General features: G+C 38.1%; 1 protein-coding gene across 1 annotated transcript in view; it reads left to right on the forward strand.

Moving 5' to 3' along the window:
- The first annotated feature begins 6,398 nt into the window (after positions 1-6,398).
- LOC107582939 (adenylosuccinate lyase) overlaps positions 6,399-23,501 on the forward strand; it is a 36,048-nt gene continuing 18,945 nt past the window's right edge. Inside the window, exons 1-13 of the mRNA XM_016268963.1 lie at positions 6,399-6,650; positions 11,937-12,140; positions 12,403-12,447; positions 12,938-13,017; positions 13,327-13,498; positions 14,790-14,836; positions 16,571-16,661; positions 16,811-16,880; positions 16,950-17,097; positions 17,229-17,319; positions 18,320-18,505; positions 18,623-18,766; positions 19,026-19,137. Of these exons, the coding sequence (XP_016124449.1) occupies positions 6,504-6,650; positions 11,937-12,140; positions 12,403-12,447; positions 12,938-13,017; positions 13,327-13,498; positions 14,790-14,836; positions 16,571-16,661; positions 16,811-16,880; positions 16,950-17,097; positions 17,229-17,319; positions 18,320-18,505; positions 18,623-18,709 (1,368 nt within the window). The 5' untranslated portion in view covers positions 6,399-6,503 and the 3' untranslated portion in view covers positions 18,710-18,766; positions 19,026-19,137. The remainder of the gene's footprint in view (positions 6,651-11,936; positions 12,141-12,402; positions 12,448-12,937; positions 13,018-13,326; positions 13,499-14,789; positions 14,837-16,570; positions 16,662-16,810; positions 16,881-16,949; positions 17,098-17,228; positions 17,320-18,319; positions 18,506-18,622; positions 18,767-19,025; positions 19,138-23,501) is intronic.

Genomic DNA, 23,501 nt, shown 5'->3' on the forward strand with positions numbered 1-23,501 from the left:
ATCTGCACATATAGGGATACTTGGAAATGAAATAGCTGATGATTTGGCTAAAAATGCCAAGTAAAAGAAGAAGAAAAAGGAAAGAAATAGGCTAAATATTAATGTACCTTTAGGTAAAGAAGAAGTAAAATAAATCATTAAAAAGAATATTACAAAAGAGTGGCAAGGAATCTGGAATATAGATATCAAGGGAAGATATTTGAATAAAATTAAGAAACAGATACTAAAAAAAACTATGTGGGGGAGGAATAGGAAGGAAGAGGTCTTAATTAAGACTGGGCCATTCCAGAGAAGAAGTAATAATAGCAAGATTAAGATTAGGACATCCATCTCTAAATGGAAATGTACATAAAATCAGGAAACAGCCTTCTGGATTATGTAGATTTTGTGGTGAAATTGAAACATTTGAGCATATTTTATTACAGTGTAGAGTATAGTAAAGAGAGAGCAATGCTGGAAACAAAGATACAATCAGAAGGTGCAAATAATATGACATTAAAACTATGTAACCAAAGAAAAGGTGCGGGTCCCAACATTTAGGTGTGTGCAGAGGAAAAGAAGGTCAGAAGAAGCAATTACGTATGTGAGTTGTGCATGACTGAACAGCTGTTAACCGTAACAGTTATACTAACGAGCAACTGAATGTTATTGTCGAGCAAATGCTAAGACTGGAGTTACAACAACTTGTATGACTTGCGTGTTTTCATTTCATTGACTTTTCCCGGGATTCGGAGTGAGTCGCGGGAAGAAAAAGGAGAAGATCGTGAGTGGATTTACCCTCCACATCAGCGCCTTTCGGGGGGCACATAAGTTTACCCTGCCATCGAATAACATTGCAGGATTCGACTCGAGTAAGATGTTTCCTTATTCCATCAGAAACCTACGGATTAAGGGGTAAAAGCAAAGAAGTTTGAACGATCGGGAGAGATTGCTTTGAGACTTTTCAAATTGTTACACATTTGAACTGTTTTACAAGTGGACTGCGTTGAATTTAAGAGAATTGAAAATACAGCCTAATTCAGCAGCCTGTGAGTTTCGAAAATAGTTTTTTAAGGAAATGCAGGAATGTTAATTTGAATAGGGTGAAATACACCATGTAATTGTGTTAAAGATATTTTTTGTTGTTTGTTTTCTGAAATGTTCTCTTGGAGTGTTTATTCCAAACTGTGGAAAAAAAGCTGAATTAGCCCTAATTGTGTATACACCGTTTACTTAAAAGGGCCCAAGGGTTGTATCTTTGATACATTTGTCATTAATTTCTCAGTTTATAATTGTTTATTCAGTGTTTATTTTCTCTTACTGATTTTCCAGATTTCAGGTTAAGATGACTAAAACTTTCTTTTAATTTTTGATTTCCAGAAATTAAATAGTTGATTCTGAACCAGTCAGCTTACTTCGTGAATATTCGTCTGCTTGTTACTGCTGGTAATTTGACTTTAGGCGATTGTTGGTTCTGTGGTAGGAGCGTTCCCTTCTATGCTGCAGGACATTGTGAGGTTGGGGAGATATTTGATGATTTAGGGCAGGGATCCTCAAATCTGGCCCACGAGATCCACTTTCCTGCAGAGTTTAGCTCTAACTCTAATCAAACACACATGAGCATGCTAATCAATGTCTTCAGGATCATTAGAAAATCACAGGTAGGTGAGTTTGATCAGGGTTGGAGCTAAACTCTGCAGCGCATTGGCCCTCCAGGGCAAGATTTGAGGAACCCTGGTTTAGGGCTTTCTCATATGTGCTATAAACTCCAGGTTAGGCCCGTGACAATATAAAGCCTGGAGCCCTCCTCATTTTAGCCCAGAAATATTAATCAGAATAGTACGGAACGTATTGAATTTGGAGACAAGGACAAAGATCCTTTGTCACCATTCATCCAGAGCCACAGGATATTTAACCCCTATCAAGACTGGCATAAGTACCCGTTACAATTAGGTAATAGAAAATTCAGAAGAATGATACTAAGTTATCTAATAGACATGGGAATCTGCATGAGAATATAAGGAATAATTGTATATATTATTATTTTTTATATAAAGCCTTCTCATTGAGCGCGTTTACATGCACGTTCTTAAGCCGATTATGCTTAATAAGCCGAAAACGCACTTGGTCATGTAACCCATTTTCTTTTATCGGAATAAGGTCATAAACGGCGTAAGCATAAACCGGTCGCAACAGTTTTTTGCCTCTTACTCTGATTTCGCACAGCATTTAAACGCAATAACCCGCTTTCTGTCGGCTTATTGAAGAGCGCATGTGTGATACGTGACAGGAACGCATTGTAAAGTCTGCGTGAACCGGAAGTTGCTGCCGACTTTATTTCAGTGTAGTGACGTATTTCCAGCTGAAACGGAATATTGAATAGAGGGCATGGTTTTATGTTTGCGCTCCTCCTCTCTGTCTCTCACTCATAGCAACCTAACGGTTAGAAGGGTGTGTTTAAGGATATTCTGCCCAAGCCGTCAAACTGACGTCATCAGAAAAGGAATGCCATTCCAGAGTAGAAGTAAATGTTCAGATTTTGATTTAAAGATTACGAAGACAAAATTTTTTTTTCAGCGGATTAACTTGCACGGATTAATTGTTTACATCAAGACTAGCAATGTGCGCTAGTAAAGTAAATAAAGTAAATTTTGATTTCGTGTGGACTTTAAGCGCATCTAGACCATAGATTGTATAAAAACATGGACGTAGTGTCCGTGACCTCACCCATAGATTTCCGAAGAGTGTTTTTGAAGCTCAAAAGTGGGCGGAGGCGGCCGTCGCCATCTTGGCAGCGCATCACCCCGCGTCACTCCCAGATAATCGAAAATGGGCAAAGAGGCGGGAGCAGGTTGCTGAAGCCACGCCCACCTAGCTCGACGGTGGTGACAGCAGCGGCAATCCACCTGTCACTCAAGTGGCCACGCCCTTAATTATGCAGAACTTTAAGGCTTAATATAATATAAAAATCACCCCCCTCACAGTTGTCATGAAGGGCAAAATTATAAAATTAAAATTTTTTGAACCAGACTGTAAATATGTTTTTTTTCTGCTGTAAAGTTGGGCATTTTAAAGGGGTTATATGATGCTGCTAAAAAGAACAGTATTTTGTGTATTTGGTGTAATGAAATGTGTTTAAGTGGTTTAAGGTTAAAAAAACACATTATTTTCCACATACTGTACATTATTGTTTTTCCTCTATGCCCCGCCTTTTTGAAACGTGTCGATTTTTACAAAGTTCATCAGTTTGAAAAAGTGAGGTGTGCTGTGATTGGCCAGCTATCCAGTGCGTTGTGATTGGCCGAATACCTCAAGCGTGTGACGGAAATGTTACGCCCCTTGCCATATTGTTGATGCCCTGTCAGGCCGGAGGGATGATTCAAAAACATGAAAACCCATTATAAACGAGGCATTTGTTGCATCCAGTGGTTGTTATCCAGACATAATTACGGATTATAATGACTTATACTGTCTTTTTACACGTTGCGTTGCATCGCGCCACGTAAACATAAAACCATGTCTGCATTTGTGATCGGAGAAATGACAAACAACAAGCCCCACTCTACACTGCCCAAAAACTTGCTTTAAATATATAAAATATAAAAACTCTTTAAATGTAAAAAAACGAGTCACACAGTCAGAACAGCCGGCATTGTAGTCTACTCTACCAGGATCAGGAAACAGTCCTCCATAAAATGTCCTGCACACATCCGAATATTTGGGTTGAACTGTTCTGGAACAGTGTTGTAAATACAACTTAACCACTGATTTCTAGTCGTGTCCATTTTTGGAAGACCAAACAAAGTAGTTTCGCTTTCACAATGAAACTGCGTCACACACGGCGGCCTACAGTGAGTCGAGGCTGGGGGATAAAGTGAGGAACGGCCTGTGGGCTAGAGTGAGCAGAGGCACGGGCTTGAGAACGGCGGGGCCGGCGATTTCGACGAAGGAGCGTCCGGAAGGACATGTGACGACTCCGGGCTGGACTCCGCTTCGTCCACGGTGAAAGCCGATCTGGCGATCGACAGCGCAAAGTTGTAGTATTTCCTCAGCAACCAGCACGGATCAGCCCCTGGCATGACGAAGCAGATATCGTCCTCTTTTGGAAGACCAAACAAAGTAGTTTCGCTTTTACAACGAAGCACAGAGCGTCTTTACGACATGGCAGCGGAAACAACAAAACTACAGCGAGAGTAAAAGTTACACCTTCTTTCTTTGCGTGAACATTTGGGCAGCGTTATGCAAATCTTCCCACATCGTGACGTAGACATGTGGGGGCGTGTTAGAACGAGCCGTTTTAGGTAGGCGTGGTTGACTCTTAACTTTTATAAAGAATATCTCTTTGGATTTGAGACTTTAATCTTTGCAACTTTACAGATCTTCTTTATATACCAAGAGCTTGTAACACTCCAAAGAGAAAGGAAAAATTTAAATCGCATCATATGACCCCTTTAACATGGGGAGTCGGATTGACTCCTTTTTGCAGCCAGTTGATGAATTACAGTTTAAGTCACTTCCTTTTTGGCTTCATGAGAGAGAGCAGGAGGTTGCCGCTTGATCTAGACCGCGCAAACGTCTTGCAGTAAAGAAAGAAGGAAATATATCACAAAAGCAGACTTTTTAATGACTCAGAAAATTATAAAACTGTTCTCATCTCGTGCAGCAGAAGTAGAAGTTAATGCTGCGTTTATAACTGCATGAGAGGATAAAATATGAGCTGCAAGTTTCCCAATATGTTAGGGTGACCATACGTGCCATTTTCCCAGGACGCGTCCTGGGCAGGATTTCTATATTGCCTAAAATATCTAGGTTTTGGCTTTGTTTGCGTGTGCAGACCGATCGGTGTATGATATCTAAATACCTCGAGAGCATTTAGAAAGCATAAGGAACCGTCTGTATGGTATTTTGATGTCATACACCGATCGGTCTGCACAAGCAAACAAAGCCAAAACCTAGATATTTTAGGCAATATAGAAATCCTGGCCAGGACGCTTCCTGGGAAAATGGCACGTATGGTCACCCTATCCGATATGTTGCAAGTTGACATGTTGCAAGCTTAATTTAACATCACAACTGACAAATGTATGGAATACTCGGAGTCAGATACGCAAATGATTATATTTTGACCTCACTACAGGGAAATAACCTGATTTATTATGTATATAATACTATAATGAAATCATGTAAACGCAGCTTACTTGCGCTGTCAGGTTACTGATGTGCATGTAAACGGGGAAAACTGTTTATTTTAATAAGCTGATATTTGTGAGTTATCAGCTTACTGGTATGCATGTAAACGTGCTCATTGTCACTCCACCCTCCAGTTCAGTTGGTGGCGGTAATGCACCAAAAGTTGGCTTGCCTAACGCCAATAAACGCTACAAGAAGAAGAAGATGATCATTATATGGTCCTATGGTGATGGATTAGACTTGCGGTGAACGCATTAAATCGTATATTACAATACATTAAACGGAACAGTAGGTGGCGGCATGTGCTTTTGCCACCAGCCCGTCTTTAAACAGAAGAAGGAGAAGAAGAATTTGCAACAAATGCAGGAAAACAAATCAGTGCAATCGAGATTTCTTAAGAATTGTGGAATAATGAACAGAATTTAAGATTTAGGTGAGAAATGGTACATTCTCTTCACACTCCATCACAGTAGGTGGCGGTATGCACCTATGAAGTTGGTTCGCAACCCGCCATAAAACCAAAAGAAGAAGAAGAAGAATAATTTGCTGGTGTAAAGGGTCACTCAGAATATCATCCAGTTAAAAATCTTTTGAAAGATTGTTGGGAGTATGACTATAAAGATTTAGAGAGCTTCGGTTGGACAGTAAAGAAGGAGGCAGATAGATTAGGGTTGAATAAATATTAAAATAATCCTTCTGTAGCCATTCCAGTGGTTCCACCGTGGTTGTTTCCAATGCCTTTGATTGACTTTCAAATACAAAAAGAAATAAATGAAAAGGAGAAGATCATTCCTATAAATATAGTAGTTCAACAGTATATAAATCAAGCATATTATTCACAAGCATGTGGTCTTGAGGTGCAGCAGGTATGAGGTTCAGAGAGAGTTGATGAGGAATAAGTTGAGAGAGATAGAGGTTCAGGACATGACATTAAAAGAGCTGTTGAGCACACAACACAGGGCACAGACTAGAATTCTTATGGATTTCTTAAGGGACACGGGTTTTTAATAGAGTATGAAGGGTTAAAGGAGTATTGAGGAAGGTTAAAATCATTATTATTATTATTATATAGTAGAATAAGGATGAAGTGTGTGGATTTGTATGTTTGGGGGAGAAGGAGGGAATTTGGGTGTATTAGTCTGTGAACCTGTTGTCTGATCCACACTCCGGAGCAGATGGTGGCGGTAATGCACCAAATACGCTGGATGCCAACCGCCGTTAAACATTAAGAAGAAGAAGAAGAAGAAGAATTTGCAACAGAATAGCTCAGACTTGCAGTTGTGACTTGTGATCTGGTTTCGCGGTGCAGGGCGCTTCACTGACCCGCTGCTGGTATGGAGGGATCCGGGGAAGAGTTCATGAAATACCGCTCACCGCTGGTGTCCCGGTACGCCAGCAAAGAGATGGCCTACAACTTCAGTGACAGAAACAAATTCACCACATGGAGAAGACTGTGGCTTTACCTCGCTAAGGCCGAAAAGGTCCGTTTATTTATTTTGCGTTCATTTTTATAGACTAAGTTACCTGTAGATTAATTTAGTTGGTGTTGTGATTCTCTCCGTCTGAAGTTTTTGACCTTGAGTGAGTGGAAGTCTCAAGTTGCCAACTCTCTTAGTCTAAAAATAGTTTGAAAGTGTGGACATGAGTTCTGCTGTAATATTTAATGTTTTACAAGTGGACCAGACTGCCCATACAAAGTACTGCGGGACCATATATAGTACATTGATGGTATTTGGTGGTAGTATTAAAGTACTGAAATGTATGTACCATTCTATAAAGTTTTTCCGAGAATAGTACTGTACTGTACACGAACAGACAACAACAGCACCCTGATACTCTGTAAGTGGTGGCTATATCATGTTATGTTTATTTGCAAGTAACGTTACATGCTATTTGTGTTTGCATTTATATCTTTCTATTTTACCCCTAGAAACTAGTTCTCAATAGGTCTTGTGAATGTAGCTCTGTATGTGTCAGGTTAATGTCACTGAATTTCTCAAACCATAAATTCCTATTCTTAAGCCATTTAGAAGATAACGTAGGGACTAGTATTAGAAGAAACCCCTCAAATTCACTGCGGTCAAGCCAGCCGCCAAGTCGAAAAGCACGGTCAATCTAGCCGCCACGTTATTTCGAGGGTCGCGCATAAACTGCCCATTACGGTAAAACCGTCAGAGAACTGATCTGAATGCAGTGCTCCTCATCCAGCGAACGCGATTTTTTCCCCCCAACACACAGTCAGTAACTGTCTGATGTTGAATACCAAAATAAAAGCCCTCCAATACTCATATTACAAAATAAGAGCAAGAATATACGCTTGCTGCGTCTCTACATTCAAAAAGCTATAAAAAGTTCTGGATTGCACAGACCAGTTCCACCTCAGATTGAGAGTACACCTTCCCACAGTGTCAGCTGCGTCGTTTCAGGACTGTCTGATGTGGAATTACAAAATAAGAGCCCCCACAACTTCCGTATATATGCTGTTTTGTCTACATTCAAAAAGCTATAAAAAGTTCTGGATTGCACAGACCAGTTCCACCTCAGATTGAGAGTACACCTTCCCACAGTGTCAGCTGCGTCGTTTCAGGACTGTCTGATGTGGAATTACAAAATAAGAGCCCCCACAACTTCCGTATATATGCTGTTTTGTCTACATTCAAAAAGCTATAAAAAGTTCTGGATTGCACAGACCAGTTCCACCTCAGATTGAGAGTACACCTTCCCACAGTGTCAGCTGCGTCGTTTCAGGACTGTCTGATGTGGAATTACAAAATAAGAGCCCCCACAACTTCCGTATATATGCTGTTTTGTCTACATTCAAAAAGCTATAAAAAGTTCTGGATTGCACAGACCAGTTCCACCTCAGATTGAGAGTACACCTTCCCACAGTGTCAGCTGCGTCGTTTCAGGACTGTCTGATGTGGAATTACAAAATAAGAGCCCCCACAACTTCCGTATATATGCTGTTTTGTCTACATTCAAAAAGCTATAAAAAGTTCTGGATTGCACAGACCAGTTCCACCTCAGATTGAGAGTACACCTTCCCACAGTGTCAGCTGCGTCGTTTCAGGACTGTCTGATGTGGAATTACAAAATAAGAGCCCCCACAACTTCCGTATATATGCTGTTTTGTCTACATTCAAAAAGCTATAAAAAGTTCTGGATTGCACAGACCAGTTCCACCTCAGATTGAGAGTACACCTTCCCACAGTGTCAGCTGCGTCGTTTCAGGACTGTCTGATGTGGAATTACAAAATAAGAGCCCCCACAACTTCCGTATATATGCTGTTTTGTCTACATTCAAAAAGCTATAAAAAGTTCTGGATTGCACAGACCAGTTCCACCTCAGATTGAGAGTACACCTTCCCACAGTGTCAGCTGCGTCGTTTCAGGACTGTCTGATGTGGAATTACAAAATAAGAGCCCCCACAACTTCCGTATATATGCTGTTTTGTCTACATTCAAAAAGCTATAAAAAGTTCTGGATTGCACAGACCAGTTCCACCTCAGATTGAGAGTACACCTTCCCACAGTGTCAGCTGCGTCGTTTCAGGACTGTCTGATGTGGAATTACAAAATAAGAGCCCCCACAACTTCCATATATATGCTGTTTTGTGCCCACATTCAAAAAGCTATAAAAATAAAAGTTCTGGATTGCACAGACCAGTTCCACCTCAGATTGAGAGTACACCTTCCCACAGTGTCAGCTGCGTCGTTTCAGGACTGTCTGATGTGGAATTACAAAATAAGAGCCCCCACAACTTCCATATATATGCTGTTTTGTGCCCACATTCAAAAAGCTATAAAAATAAAAGTTCTAGATTGCACAGACCGAACTTTTATTTTTATAGTTTTTTGAATGTAGAGATGCAGCAAGCATATATTCTTGCTCTTATTTTGTAATATGAGTATTGGAGGGCTTTTATTTTGGTATTCAACATCAGACAGTTACTGACTGTGTGTTGGGGGGAAAAAAATCGCGTTCGCTGGATGAGGAGCACTGCATTCAGATCAGTTCTCTGACGGTTTTACCGTAATGGGCAGTTTATGCGCGACCCTCGAAATAACGTGGCGGCTAGATTGACCGTGCTTTTCGACTTGGCGGCTGGCTTGACCGCAGTTCAAATTCAGATAACCGATATTCATTTGCTGAGACTAGCAATAGCTGACTTGATTAGAAATAGATATTATTGACTGGAGACCTGTGGGATTTGCTGGTTTAGCTGAAATGATGGGTAGACTTTCATATTGTTTGTTTGATTTGTGTTAAGAAATCAAGAACTAAGATTCTGTGATCACCGAGTAATCCATAAATAACAGGCCACAGTCCGTTTGATAGGCACTTAATTGAACACAGTCATGTGGTCACATGCTGGTCATTTTCTGATTTGTGGAGACAGACCAGATTATGTTCGCTGCTCTTATGATCCATGCTCTGGAAATGAAGTCATGCCACAGAACTTGACTAGTCTAGTCCTTGAGACACACTAAGGCACAGACAGTAGTAGACGGAAGCCCTGGGAAAGTGTGTGTGCGTTTCCAAAATAACGAATCTAAATGTCAGGGTAACAGGAGAGTGACTTTTGCAGGTTGACCTTTACCCTCTCTCTGTGTGTTGCTACAGATGAAGCGAAAATGCTTATTTCAGTTTACTGTAACACATTTGTAATGTTGCACTGATATTGCAAATTTGGCCAATATGATAAGTAAATAATTACTTTACGGTTTATTATATATATATATATATATATATATATATATATATATATATATATATATATATATATATATATATATATATATATATATAGGCTACAAGTGATTAAAATTTACCATATTAAAATTTATATTTATTTTAAGATTAGCTACAAATGACATTTAACTGTCTTATTAAATTGCTTTTTTAAAGATTAACTTGACGTGAGTGTTAGATGATGTTTGTAGCAAATTAGCTCAAAAGGGAAATGTATATAAATAATTAGTTAATTATGATTAATTACAATTATTTATATCAGCTGCCAGTAGTTACTGTAGCAGAATTAAATTGCCATCAACCAATCTGTTCGTCCAGCGAACATTCAGGCAACTTCATATCAACTCTAGGAAAGGATATTTCCGTGGCCACAGAAAATACTTTCATACAGTATTAATGCATTAGAGCATGTAGTAATGATCCAAATCGTAAAGGGACAATTAATTTGCAAGGCAGAATCAGAAACTCATGTAATTTGGGCACAAGAGTTTTATTAACTAAACACTTACACAAACTAGTCAAACAAACAATCACTCGTACAGGGGAAAGGGCAAATGAGACTTGATGGATGAAACCATCAGGAAAAAACAGAGAATGAAGCTATGTAAAGAGTCAGTTAACCACCTGAGTGAAACCATCAGCGCCGTTTTAGAACGGGGTCTACAGCTTATACTAAACCTCTGTTTCGTTTAGTTAAATGTACGATACTTGCATTGCCTTGGCCTGGAACGAGCATACGGATGCAGTCTCGGATGAGAGTCTTGATGGTTTGGAGGTTTGTGGTGTAGGAGTCGCGATCACCTTCTTCCGGGTTTGAAGAGTGATGAACTCCAAAGATTCACAGACTCGATGGTGATTGGGAGTTTCTTCCCAGTGGAAAATGAAAAAGAGCTAATAGAGACATCAGCTGAGATCCTAGGATCTTTGGTGAATGGAAAGTCAAGGCCCGAGGCCTGGCGCAGACTTAGGGTGTCCTTAGAGGGGTGCTAGCTCACATCCTCATCTTCTCAGAATCTAACAGAACCGCACACTGACTGACTAAGTGTTGGAGCCCACCGGGCACGCCCGCACCGGCTCAGGGTCTCCACACGGGCCGCAATCAGAAAATTTTAGCAGAAGAACAACAACAAAAACATGGGCGGAACTGTGCGTGAGCCTTTTAAGGTCTGAGAAGATTCACGCCTCTCAGGATGGGCTTGTCCAATGAGAGAGGCTGAAATGCCAAGCGGGAGGTTGGAAATACTGGAGAGTTTTATGACCCTTTGTGTGAGAGCATGGTAATTTGCATATGGAACTCGATTGGGTGCTGATGCAAAATTGCTAAAAATTCTTTGAACACTAATATATTGCCTATGTACCAACATATAATATACACTCTCGTTTAGATCATCAGAAGACAAATTCAAAGAGACCAAACATGGTATCGGTGGGGCTATATTAACTAGTGATCTGTCATAACATACACACAAAACAGTATACAATTCAAAAGAAAATATACAAGAAGAGTCCTCAACTCAGAGGACTGTAAGAGACTGTTGTGTTTTTGTGTTCACGGAGTATACACAATGTCCTGAGGAGATGTGTGTTCATTCAAATAAAGGTTTTTCTATGAATTAATTAGAGAAGAGTCAATTTTTATGGGCATTGTGTGTCTTTCCTAAGGGTAAATGAATTGTGAGTTTTTCTGCCCGCATTCCTTTGGCCAATAAAACCAGTGATATCAGCATTGGTTGCCATGGAACCAGAGGCCTGTTCTGCCTTTCTGAGGTGTTAGATGCATTTTGGGGGAAGGGTCCATAGTCCTCATAATAGGGGTGTTTTGTTAGTATTTGTTAAATATAACTCAAAAAAATTGTGTCTGATTGGTCCAGACACTACATGTTAAATGTAATGTAAATGTAATTGAAATGAGAATGCACAGTTAAATATTGATCATACTGAAAATATATTTTGCTACTTCCGTTTCACCGCGGCTTCAATACATCTCTTCATCGCTGTAATGTCTTCTCTGCAGGAATTGGGTCTCCCCATAACCGATGCCCAGGTGAGTGAGATGGAGTCTCACTTGGAGGACATTGATTTCGTCATGGCTGCAGAGGAGGAGAGGAAGTTGAGGCATGATGTCATGGCTCACGTGCACACGTTTGCTCACTGCTGTCCCACCGCTGCTCCCATCATCCACTTGGGCGCCACTTCCTGTTATGTGGGAGACAATACGGTGAGGCCAAAATATTACCATGTCAGTATCTTACTTTTGTTACTATTGATTGAACTCCATGGACTTCTGGAATTTTCTGAGCAGAATGGCTATAGAGGGAACATGAATTAAATCCATTTTTAATTTTAATGTTGCAATTAATAGCAGGTATATATTAGCCACAATGAAAAATCCTCACAAGAACAGAATGTTGTTTTAAAGTCAATTTTCTTTTAAAATGTTGAAAATTGTCTTATTAAATGTGTGTGTGTTTAATCTGAAGGATCTGATAATGCTGCGTGATGGATTTGACATCCTGCTACCCAAGGTATCCTGCTACTTTCTAATATTTCCCATGTCAATCAAAACAACTGATGCTTAGAAGTGCCATTTAAAAATAAAATAAATTTGTGCTGTATTCATGAGAAATGTTAATAATCACAGGCTCAGATGTGACAAATAAATAGATGTTTAAAACTGTTTATTTAATTTATTTTTAAAAAAGTAGTTAAATGTAACGTATTAAATATATCATCACTTTTCAAATGGACAAATAAATGTTTAAAATATTATTCATTTACTTCGTTTAAAATTAATTAAATCCAATAATAAAATAATGCATTAATCATTAAGTCTTATTAAATGCAAATTTTACATTCAGTAAAACATTTGGTAATTCTAGTCCTTTTGTTTTAATTTTAGTTTTGGATTTTTTTTATATTACTGTTTAGGTTTCAGTTATTTTTTTTTCAGATGGGTTTATTTTATTTCCAGTGCATAATTCCTATTCTCTGCAGTAAAAGTTCTCTCTCTTATAGCTGGCTCGTGTCATAGACAGGCTGGCTAACTTTGCAGAGAAATACGCTGACCTGCCGACTTTAGGCTTCACCCATTATCAGTGAGTGAATTCAGAGTTCAGTGCATGTTCCAGACCTCACAAACAAATAGTTAGATGTTAGACATTAAAGCATGTTTAGAGTGTGCATATAAAATTAACTTTTCTACCGTTTTGTTTTCTTTCTCCTTGTCTTCTATTCTTGTCATCTCTGACACGTCCCAATCACCCTTAAACATTCAATCTTAATGTTGTAACCTGCACAACATTATGATTTTTCATGTTCTTTTGAACTTTTCTTCATTCAAAACAACAATACTAGGCTGGTTTTGGGTTTTATTGTCCCTCTCCTCGTCCCCATCTTTTTCTCAGACCAGCTCAGCTGACTACAGTCGGGAAGCGTGCTTGTCTGTGGCTGCAGGATCTGGTCATGGACATACATAATCTTCAGCGTGCAAGAGAGGACCTGCGCTTCCGGGGCGTCAAAGGAACCACAGGCACTCAGGCCAGCTTCCTGCAGCTCTTCCAGGGGGATCATGAGAAGGTGAATGCAGCAGCATGAACATTTTATGCCTCAACACTGGCTTACTTCATACTTGTCTCCAGCATACATACTATATACACTACCATTCCAAAGTTTGTGGTAAGTACTTTTTTAATATATATATATATATATATATTTAAAATAAGTTAAACCTTTAGTTCAGCAAGGTTGCATTAAATCGATTAAAAGTGACAATAAACACTTTTTTTTATATTGTTACAAAAATATTCTGTTTCAAATGAATGCTGTTTATTTGATTTTTGTTTATTAAAAATCCTGAAAAAAGTAAATCAAGGTTTCCACAAAAAATATTAAAGGGTTAGTTCACCCAAAAATTTATATTGTTTATACTGTTATATTATACAGGTGCATCTCAATAAATTTGAATGTCGTGGAAAAGTTCATTTATTTCAGTAATTCACCACGACATTCTAATTTATTGAGATGCACCTGTACTGTTTCAAACCGGTAAGACTTCCGTTCATCTTCAGAACACAAATTAAGATATTTTTGATGGAATCTGAGAGCTTTCTGACCCTGCATATACAGCAACGCAACTGAAATGTTCCGAAGTCCAGAAACGTAGCAAGGAGATCTGTAAAATAATCCCTGTGACATCAGTGGTTCCTCCGCAATTATACGAAGCTACGAGAATACGTTCTGTGCACAAAAGAAAAAAAAATACCAACTTTATTCAGCAATTCGTCTCCTCCACATCACCCTGGTCCATTTTGGAGAATATCCGCTGGACGTAAACAGCGTATGCTGTTCTGTGTCAGCTGCGTCACACGGATACGCTGTTTCTGTTCAGATCAAATCACAACAACGTAGGAAACAGATCGGGCGTGATCTGTGAATTGTTTAATAAAGTCGTTTTTTTTTTTCTTTTGTGCACAAAGTATTCTCGTAGCTTTTGACACTGAACTAAGGGCTGGTGAAAATTCAGCTTTGCATCACAGCAATAAATTACATTTTACAATATATTCAAATAGAAAACCATTCTTTTAAATTGTAATATTTCATAATATTGGTGTTTTTACTCTATTTTTTTGGATCAAATACATGCAGCCTTGATGAGTATAAGACTTCTGACCTTAAACTTTTTTTTCTTTGTTGTAATGAATACAATTTTAAGTTAAAATGAAACTCTTATGGGTTTTATGTTGCTTTAAAACATTTGTGGAATGTGCAGTTTTGTAGCCTGCAGAGAAAAATGGCAAAAACATCATATCATTGTGGTTTATGCTATAGTTGAACTGACGTTGTTAATTTGGACTGTTTTCTCTGTTAGGTGGAAGAGTTGGATTGGAAGGTCACTGAGATGGCTGGTTTTAAAAAGTACGCTCTTGTTATTTACTTTCTGCGTTCTTTGTTTACTAATTGCTTCAACTAGCTTCTAAATGCTATTATTCAATAGTGTGTTTTTTAGTGGTCGACCGATATGGGTTTTTTAACCGCCGATGCCGATATCTTGGAAAGCAGGGAAGCCGATGGCTGATATAATTGTATTTATTTTAATTTATATTTAAGAAATTTGAAATCATTTGAAAATGGATTAAAAATAATTGTGTAAAATAAACATACTTATACTTTAGAAGACAAAGCTTTTTTCATAAATAAATATTTAATAAAAATCTAATTAAAACGCAAGTAAACACTCTAACCAACAGGGCACTCAGTATTCTGGGAAGTTTGTGTGCATTGGGCACATATGTGTGCATATTTAATTTTTTTTTCAAATAAGGCCAAGGTAACACAAATTTTACATAGAGCACACAGTGAAAATGAAATGAATATGACCGTGGGCAAATGCATTAAGCGCAGCATAATTTAAAATCACTAACTGTTAGAAAACACTCTCTGTCTTTCTGTTGATTCCAGACATGCCTTACCCCTCCTTTTTCTCCCTCTCTCTCATTCTTATATATACAACGCATTCTCTCTGAATCCCCCCTTCTGTATCCATCTCTCTCTCTTGATATTATGTTTTAAATATGTCTTACTTATATGCGAAGTATGCATGCTTAAATGTATACATTAGCTTCTCTTGGTTTAAAGGCCCCAATAAGGACATGAATGTTAGGACTACAAGGGTAAAGGAGTTCGAGAGAAACTCTGAAGACAGTTCAGCATTCTTCGCAAAAGTCTATTCCTAATATGTCCATGTTTTTCTGTACATGTGGATTTTATATAAACACATGTTCTTGGCCAAAGATCCTACGTGTATGTTATTCATATCCTCATTGGTTAAGAGGATGAAACTCCCCTCGACATATGCCTATATAATATCTGTATTTCTATGAATAAATTGAAGTATTGAGGATACATTTGACTGTGTGTTTTCTTACTTCCCGGCCGTCTACACTTTAAGTAACTGAGAATTCTTCAAGGTGGCAAAGAGAATTTACAAAGGGACCAAATTGTTATTCTTTATTAACACTTAACTTAGTTTAAAGTTTGTCGATCGCGTGTCTCCAGTGAAGCTGAACTATCCTGTCAGCATTCAATTAGCACGGATCGACTGTCACGCAGAGAACACGCGATCATGCAGGATGCACATGCACACTTCACAAGATCTCACAACTGGATCCGACTAAGTTTGTGAAATTAAATGTTCATTAGTCATTCAAAGATTTGTTTAAATGATATAAATGCGTATTTGCTGAATGCTGAAGGCAAATGAGAAAGTATTATAATGTTTGCCTTTCTATTACTAATAATATTAAAGCAGTCGTTATAATACTTTTTTGTATACATTTTAATTCCTTTGTTTAACAGTTCTATCTGATTATTAGACAGACTTCTATCCGTATTAGACAGAACTGAACGACGACAGCGAACGAGGGAGAATGTGAGCGGTGTGTGTTCAGGCGCTGCTGTTCTCAGCGACGTCAAAATGAAAGTCCCGCCTCGAACACATCGGCCAAACAGAAAAACTTATCGGCCGATGCCGATATTTGAAAAATGCCAAATATTGGCCGATATATCGGTCGACCACTAGTGTTGTTGGCTACATAGTATATGATTGTATGTGCACATGGTTAATCATTTTTTCCTTCATTTTTTCTTTAGATCATACCTGGTGACGGGTCAGACATACAGCCGTAAGGTGGATATTGACACGCTCTGTGTGCTGGCCAGCCTCGGAGCCACAGTACACAAGGTCAGACATGAACAGTGAACACTGCTTTATGCATTTATAAATGAGCTGCTGTAACGGTCTACAATGATCACAGAACAGCAAAAAACATCAGTTGTTTGAGTAGAACAACCTCCTTTCCGCAATCATGATTTATTTATTTTTTGCTGTAGATTTGCACTGATATCCGTCTGTTGGCTAATCTGAAAGAGATCGAGGAGCCGTTTGAAAAAGAGCAGATTGGTGAGTTTTTGAATTTTTATCATATAATAATTCAGCCTCTTTGATCCGTCATGTTTTCTCTGTCTGTAGGTTCCAGTGCCATGCCGTACAAGAGAAACCCCATGCGTGCCGAGCGCTGCTGTAGTCTTGCTCGTCACCTGATGGCGCTGGTGTCGGACCCTCTGCAGACAGCATCAGTACAGTGGCTGGAAAGAACCCTGGACGACAGTGCTAACAGGCACTGTTATCAAATCTGTTGTCTGACCATATGAAGTGGCACTGCACTGTTTTGCCTCTTTGAAGATGTAACTTTTGGACTCATTCTGTCACCAACTTACTGTGTCAGATTTCCTTTGTGTATGTATTCAGGAGGATCTCATTGCCCGAGTCCTTCCTCACAGCGGACATCATCCTCAGCACTCTGCAGAACATCACTGAAGGGCTGGTCGTGTATCCTAAGGTGTGTGTGTGTGTGTGTGTGCACACACCAGTCTCTTTTCAACAAATATTTAAAAGTTTTTATTAGGGCTGGCAATTATTTGGTATATTTCAAATGAACTACATGGTATGCTGGTTACTTGGTCAAATAATTCACAATTAATTGCACAAACACTACTGTTCAAATGTTTTGGGTTGGTTTTTCTTTTAAAGATTTTTTTTTAAGTCATAAGGCTGCATTTATTTCAGGGATGGCCAACATCAGACCTGCAGAGTTTTGCGCCAACCCTATTCAAACACACCTGAACAAGCTCATCAAGAGTTTTTATCAAGGTTGGAGCAAAACACCGCAGGACTGTGGCTCTCCAGGACCGATGTTTTATTTGATCAAAATACAGTAAAAACAGTAACTGTTTTATATTTTAATATATTCTAAATGTAATTTATTCCTGTGATGGCAAAGCTCAATTTTCAGCAGAAATAATTATATTTGGTGCTCAAGAAACATTCATATTAATATGAATGTTGAAAACTGTTTTTGTGGAAAAAGTGGCACTTTTTTCAAGTGTTTTTTAATTTATAGAACGTTTGAAATGTAAACCTTTTGTGACATTATAAATGTCTTTACTGTTACTTTTAATCAGTTTAATGCCTTTGCTGAGTAAAAGTATTAATTTATTTAAAAAACAAGCAAAAAAACCCCCAAAAACTAAATCATACTAACACCAGATGTTTGAATGATAGTGTAAGTCTACATCACAAGTTTACATGATGCTCATAAGTCTACATATCATATAAATTATATATATGAGAAATATCGCATGTCTTACAAGCTGATATTAAAGGGTTAGTTCACCCAAAAATTCTGTCATTAATTACTCACCCTCGTGTTGTTCCAAACCCGTAAGACCTTCGTTCATCTTCGGAACACAATTTAAGATATTTTTGATGAAATTTGAGGGCTCTCTGACCCTCCTACACGAGCGTGTGGCGGCGCTGACCCAGATCCGGCGTGATGACGTCATCACGCCGACTGCCATGAGAAGATTCGGGTGCTGTCCCAGCAAGCTGCGGCTGTAGTCAAACAGGAAGGCGGGGATAATGACCTACTGGCTCGGGTTCAGGCTGATCCATATTTCACCCCTATACTTGGACAGCTGGACGCCTTACTGGACCCCAAAACCTTTGTCGGCCGAGCCCCACAACAGGTACACATGCAACCTAGAAATACCTATATAACATTCCACTACTGTGCAACTAATATTTATCACGTAATTTATGAATGATGTGAGCTGTAATACCTTTCCACTTTTTCTTTGTCTCAGGTTACCAGGTTTTTGTCTGAGGAGGTCAGGCCTGTTCTAGAGCCATACAAAAGTAATATGAACGTCAAGATTGAACTAGAGCTCTGAGACAAACATACGAGACTGTGACACATCAGAATAGTATTTCAATAAAGAAATGTCAAGGTGTTCAATCTTTTGTGTGCTCTTTTATGTGGCATTTTGACATTTAATTCTCTTACGTCAGATGTAATTTTTACAAATTATTTTACACATTTTGACCTTTACTCTGGTATTGTTACGAGTTGATCTCTCACACGCATATAAAAATCTAAATATTACATATTTGAATTCAACTATGTAGAGTAACTTTGCTGAACATGTATTAGATTTAGGTTAAGTATATTATGTAACTTTTAACCCTTAAATGTTTCTGTATCGTCAGACATAATATATTTGAGAGGCTGGGAGGGAGGGAAGGGGAATGACCTAATTACCCCTTAAAAGCAACGTGGCAGCATTTGGGAAAATAAGCATGAGAAGACTACTGACTTAAGGTAAATGTAACTGGAATCTTTTCAATCCCTGAAACCAGCCAAAGCTGGTCATAGCTGGTTAAGAGGTTTTGACCACTTCTTTAGCAGGTCAGGCTGGTCTTAGCTCATCACCCTGAACAACCAACCAGCTAAAACCAGATGAACACCAGCTTGGACAGACTGGGAGACCAGCTAAGACCAGCCATCCAGCATAGGCTAGTTTTAGCTGTTTTTCTTTTCAGCAGAAATGTTTCATATTTTAAGAAAGGGAAAAAAAAAAAAGTTTCTAAAGATGACAATGTTCATGTTAAAAATTATTACCACTCAATACCATAGTATTTGAATAACTACCCTTTTAATATATGTGGTATTTGAAAGGTACTTCAAAGAATAACTTGGTATTAGTATGTTATGGTTGTTTTTATGGGTGTTAGACCATGTACCCAGGATATAGATACAAACTATAACACTACTTATTTTTAGTATTCTGAGGTATTTTAATCACATATTCACGATATGTAAAGTAATAATGGCCGTATTTAGCTGATCAGGTCTCTGAGGCAATGAATGGCTTAACTGGCTGTAATAAAACTAATGAGGGAGGAACCAGATTATCCACTTATGTGTAAGTGATATGGTGTTACTCATGGGCATGGCACAATTCATCTTGTGGGTGTGGAAAATGTGAAATAGTACAAGACAGTGGAAAGAGTCTAAGCTCACACCCCTCTACATGACTCGTGGTCGTATATCTATAAATCAATGATGCTGGCTCAAAGTCCATAGTCACACATGGAAACCTGTTGTACTGTCAGCTTGAACCAGTCTGGTGATTCTTCTCTGATTTCACTCATTAAAACGGGGATCGCTGGATGTTTTCATGCACCACCATTCCTCATACACTTTAGAGACTGTTGTGCATGAAAATCGGGAATCATCCCATGGTGAGAAAGAGTCAAAGATCATATTTTGTCTCCATTTTGATGTTTGGTTTGAACACTTGGCCATATCTGCGTGCATTTATGCAGTGGGTTGATGAGATACAGGTGCATCTCAATAAATTAGAATGTTGTGGAAAAGTTCGTTTATTTCAGTAATTCAACTCATTGTGAAACTCGTGTATTAAATAAATTCAATGCACACGGACTGAAGTAATTTAAGTCTTTGGTTCTTTTAATTGTGATGATTTTGGCTCACATTTAACAAAAACCCACCAATTCACTATCTCAACAAATTAGAATATGGTGACATGCCAATCAGCTAAGGAGCAGGTGTACTGTTTCTGAGTGATATACATCACTATCTGAAAGAATATATGCAGGCGTGTGTGTGTGTGTGTGTGTGAGAGAGATATATGTGCATTATGGTAATGTGAATTCTGGGAACACACTACAAGCATTGTAGGCTATGGAGAGCGGTAAGTCATAGATTTTTAACTATTTTAATTATGTTTGAGGTCTCTTTGCTCACCAATGCAACATTATTTGATCCAAAATACAGTAAAAGAGTAATGTTATGAAATATTACAATAAAAAAAGTTTTCTATTTTAAAAATGTAAATTATTCCATTGATGGCAAAAGAGTTGAGCTGCTTAATATTTTTGTGGAAACTTCACATACATTTTTTAAATTTTTTTAAAGGGGTCATATGATGCGATTTAAAATTTTTCCTTTCTCTTTGAAGTGTTACAAGCTCTTGGTGGATAAAGAAGATCTGAACTTTTAAATTTAAGGCATCTTTTCTGAATATTTTTTTTATGTTAACCTAAACTTTTGAACGCATTTTCCATGTTTTTACTTGTTTTATTGCCTAAAGATCTTTCCTCAAAGTTAAGATTTCTTTCCATTAGCATCTTATGTTTATTTTCTTAAATTGAATACTTTGTAAACCGGTTTTGAAATGATTTTTTTTGCTGTAATTACGCTTCAGTATCCACAGCTGGCATGCTAAAATCACTTCAGTGTTGAATGTGATGTTTCTGTTGTCTTTAACCTCTCTATCATATTTTGTATGTCTAATGTTTATATATACGGACATTTTAATCAAGTTTAGTGAGCTCATAGAAATGTATCTGTGCTCCAGAGAGTCCCAAATGGATGATTGGATCTTTTGACATGCAGTAGTGGTTGTGGGTTTGACATCTCAGTGCTGGTGTCTACTCCTTTGGTGTCTAGTCTTAGTCAAAACCCTTTGCATTTGCGTGCTGAATTTAAATGATTTTATAATAATTATCATGAAAACAGTTTTACAGGATTTTAAACATGTCCTTTAGTGGTAGGAACATTTCCACAAGAGTAATGAAACGCGGAACCTTAGTAATTAAAGGGAATGTCATTGTACTCTGCTGGCCTGAGAAAATAATACATGGGAAATGGACAGTAATATTAATTCCCAGTGAAGCAGTAAACCGTATCTCAATATCTGCATACCAGTCTTTGCCATTTGAAGGAAAACTGGCAGATGTTCAGCTTGAAAAACGCTGAAAGGGAATTTGAACAGTCAGAAAAGTAAGAAGACTCTTTTTCATTTTCTGTTCTTTAGTAAAGAATAAGATACATGTTGACTTTCAACACCACTATAACCAGGAAAGGTGTGTGGAAAAAAACGCGACACTCTCTCAAACACAATGGGTCTGTGATAACTTATATTGGTGGGGTTGTAAAAATCTATGCAGATACTTGCTAACTCTGTTTATGAGTTCTGATTCATATAGGTTCCTTATGTATAATCCATAATACACAATATATTACTGCTTCATATATACATGTAAATGTATACATCATTTGTAATAATCTAAAATGTGTTATTTGAAGTATTAATTATTATTAATGAACCAAATCATGCACTCTAAAAAATGCTGGGTTGTTTCAACCCAATGTTGGGTCAAATATGGACTAACCCAACTGTTGGGTTAAATTTTGGTTACATTTTTAAATTAACTTTTTAACCCAACAGTTGGGTTAGTCCATATTTGACCCAACATTGGGTTGAAACAACCCAGCATTTTTTAGAGTGTGTCTTGATCTCTGTCTTGACACTTTGCCTTATTGCATTTCAAACTGGCTCACTTAAGATGATTGAATATCCTGTGAAGACTTTATAGGGAACTGTTCGGTCACTGAATTGTTTGTTAGGTCACAGTCAAATTTATACATGCTAATAAATGTGCGTTTATGTGTAAAGAGACACTTGGTCTTTCTGCAGGTGATCTGATTGGTCCATCATATGGATGTGGGCATTACTTCCTGTCACCCTGGCAGTGTTTGGGATTATTGGGATGTGGGCTGTGTGAGTATTACTTCACGTTTCTCTTACTCTTTTAAATATCTTCTTTGGTATTTATTTATTTATTTGACTCTTTCTGCATTCGTTTGTGTGCAGGTATGCCATAGCAGTGTCCAATAACACTGTTAATATAACTGAAGAATTCCCTTTCATCAGGTATGTATCTTAAAATAGACCTTAGAGTAGCGCCATGTATATTTTTGGACAGGAATGAAAGTAAAGCTGTGTGTGACAGTGTGTTCAAATGTATTTATTTTTAACAACATGGTAATTGTTGAGCTAAAAATGACCTTTCGTCAGGTATTTATGCATTACATAATTATGTCCTATCCATAACCATGAACCAAAACTGAATAAAAAAAATCACTGTTTATCCAGAGAGTCACACCCCTAGATGCTTCCCAACAGAGCACATCATAAGTGGACACTAGCTAAAATTCCCTGATTAAAAAATATTAAGAAGCAGCTTGCTAATATCAATGGATCTGTCAATGGAATGTCATAACAAATATCAACAGTCCAGGACGATTTTAAAACGAGTGGTTTATTCATAAATTCGTACGACCTTACCTTACGCTGTAGAAATACAAACCAGAAGACAGAAGACAAGAGCAAGAGATTGCTTATTTATAAATGCTTAATTCAATTAGCAATTAGCAATAGTAATAAACACTGCTAAAAAATTACGTGTGACGGAAACGTTTAATGAAAGTGCCTTTACGTAAAGCAAACACTAGAGAGAGCTATGGGTCTGAAGTTATCTTGTTTGCTTGACTTGTGTGCATAAGAAGTTCATCTCACTGGTAGGCTAAATGTAACTTGTGTTTTAGAAAGTCTTTAGTTAAAAAGCCACATTAAAATAGTGTTTAAGTAATTTAGGTTAAATGTGAAAATGAGAAATACTTCTTACTCATAGACATGACAACTGCCCAGCTTGTGCCATTCAGTAAGTCAGCCAATAAGCCTGTGAATTTGGACACAACACAGTTGGACATGATTTTCAGATGGGAAACGGCAGTAGAGAGCAGTCTGTGTGTCTCACGATGACATTCTTTCACATACACATTGCTCTCAATGGGTGGGGAAAAAAGAGAGAGGG

The sequence above is a fragment of the Sinocyclocheilus grahami genome, unplaced genomic scaffold (genome assembly GCF_001515645.1).
Source record: "Sinocyclocheilus grahami isolate Dianchi unplaced genomic scaffold, SAMN03320097.WGS_v1.1 scaffold48.1, whole genome shotgun sequence".
NCBI classification, from domain to species: Eukaryota; Metazoa; Chordata; class Actinopteri; order Cypriniformes; family Cyprinidae; genus Sinocyclocheilus; species Sinocyclocheilus grahami.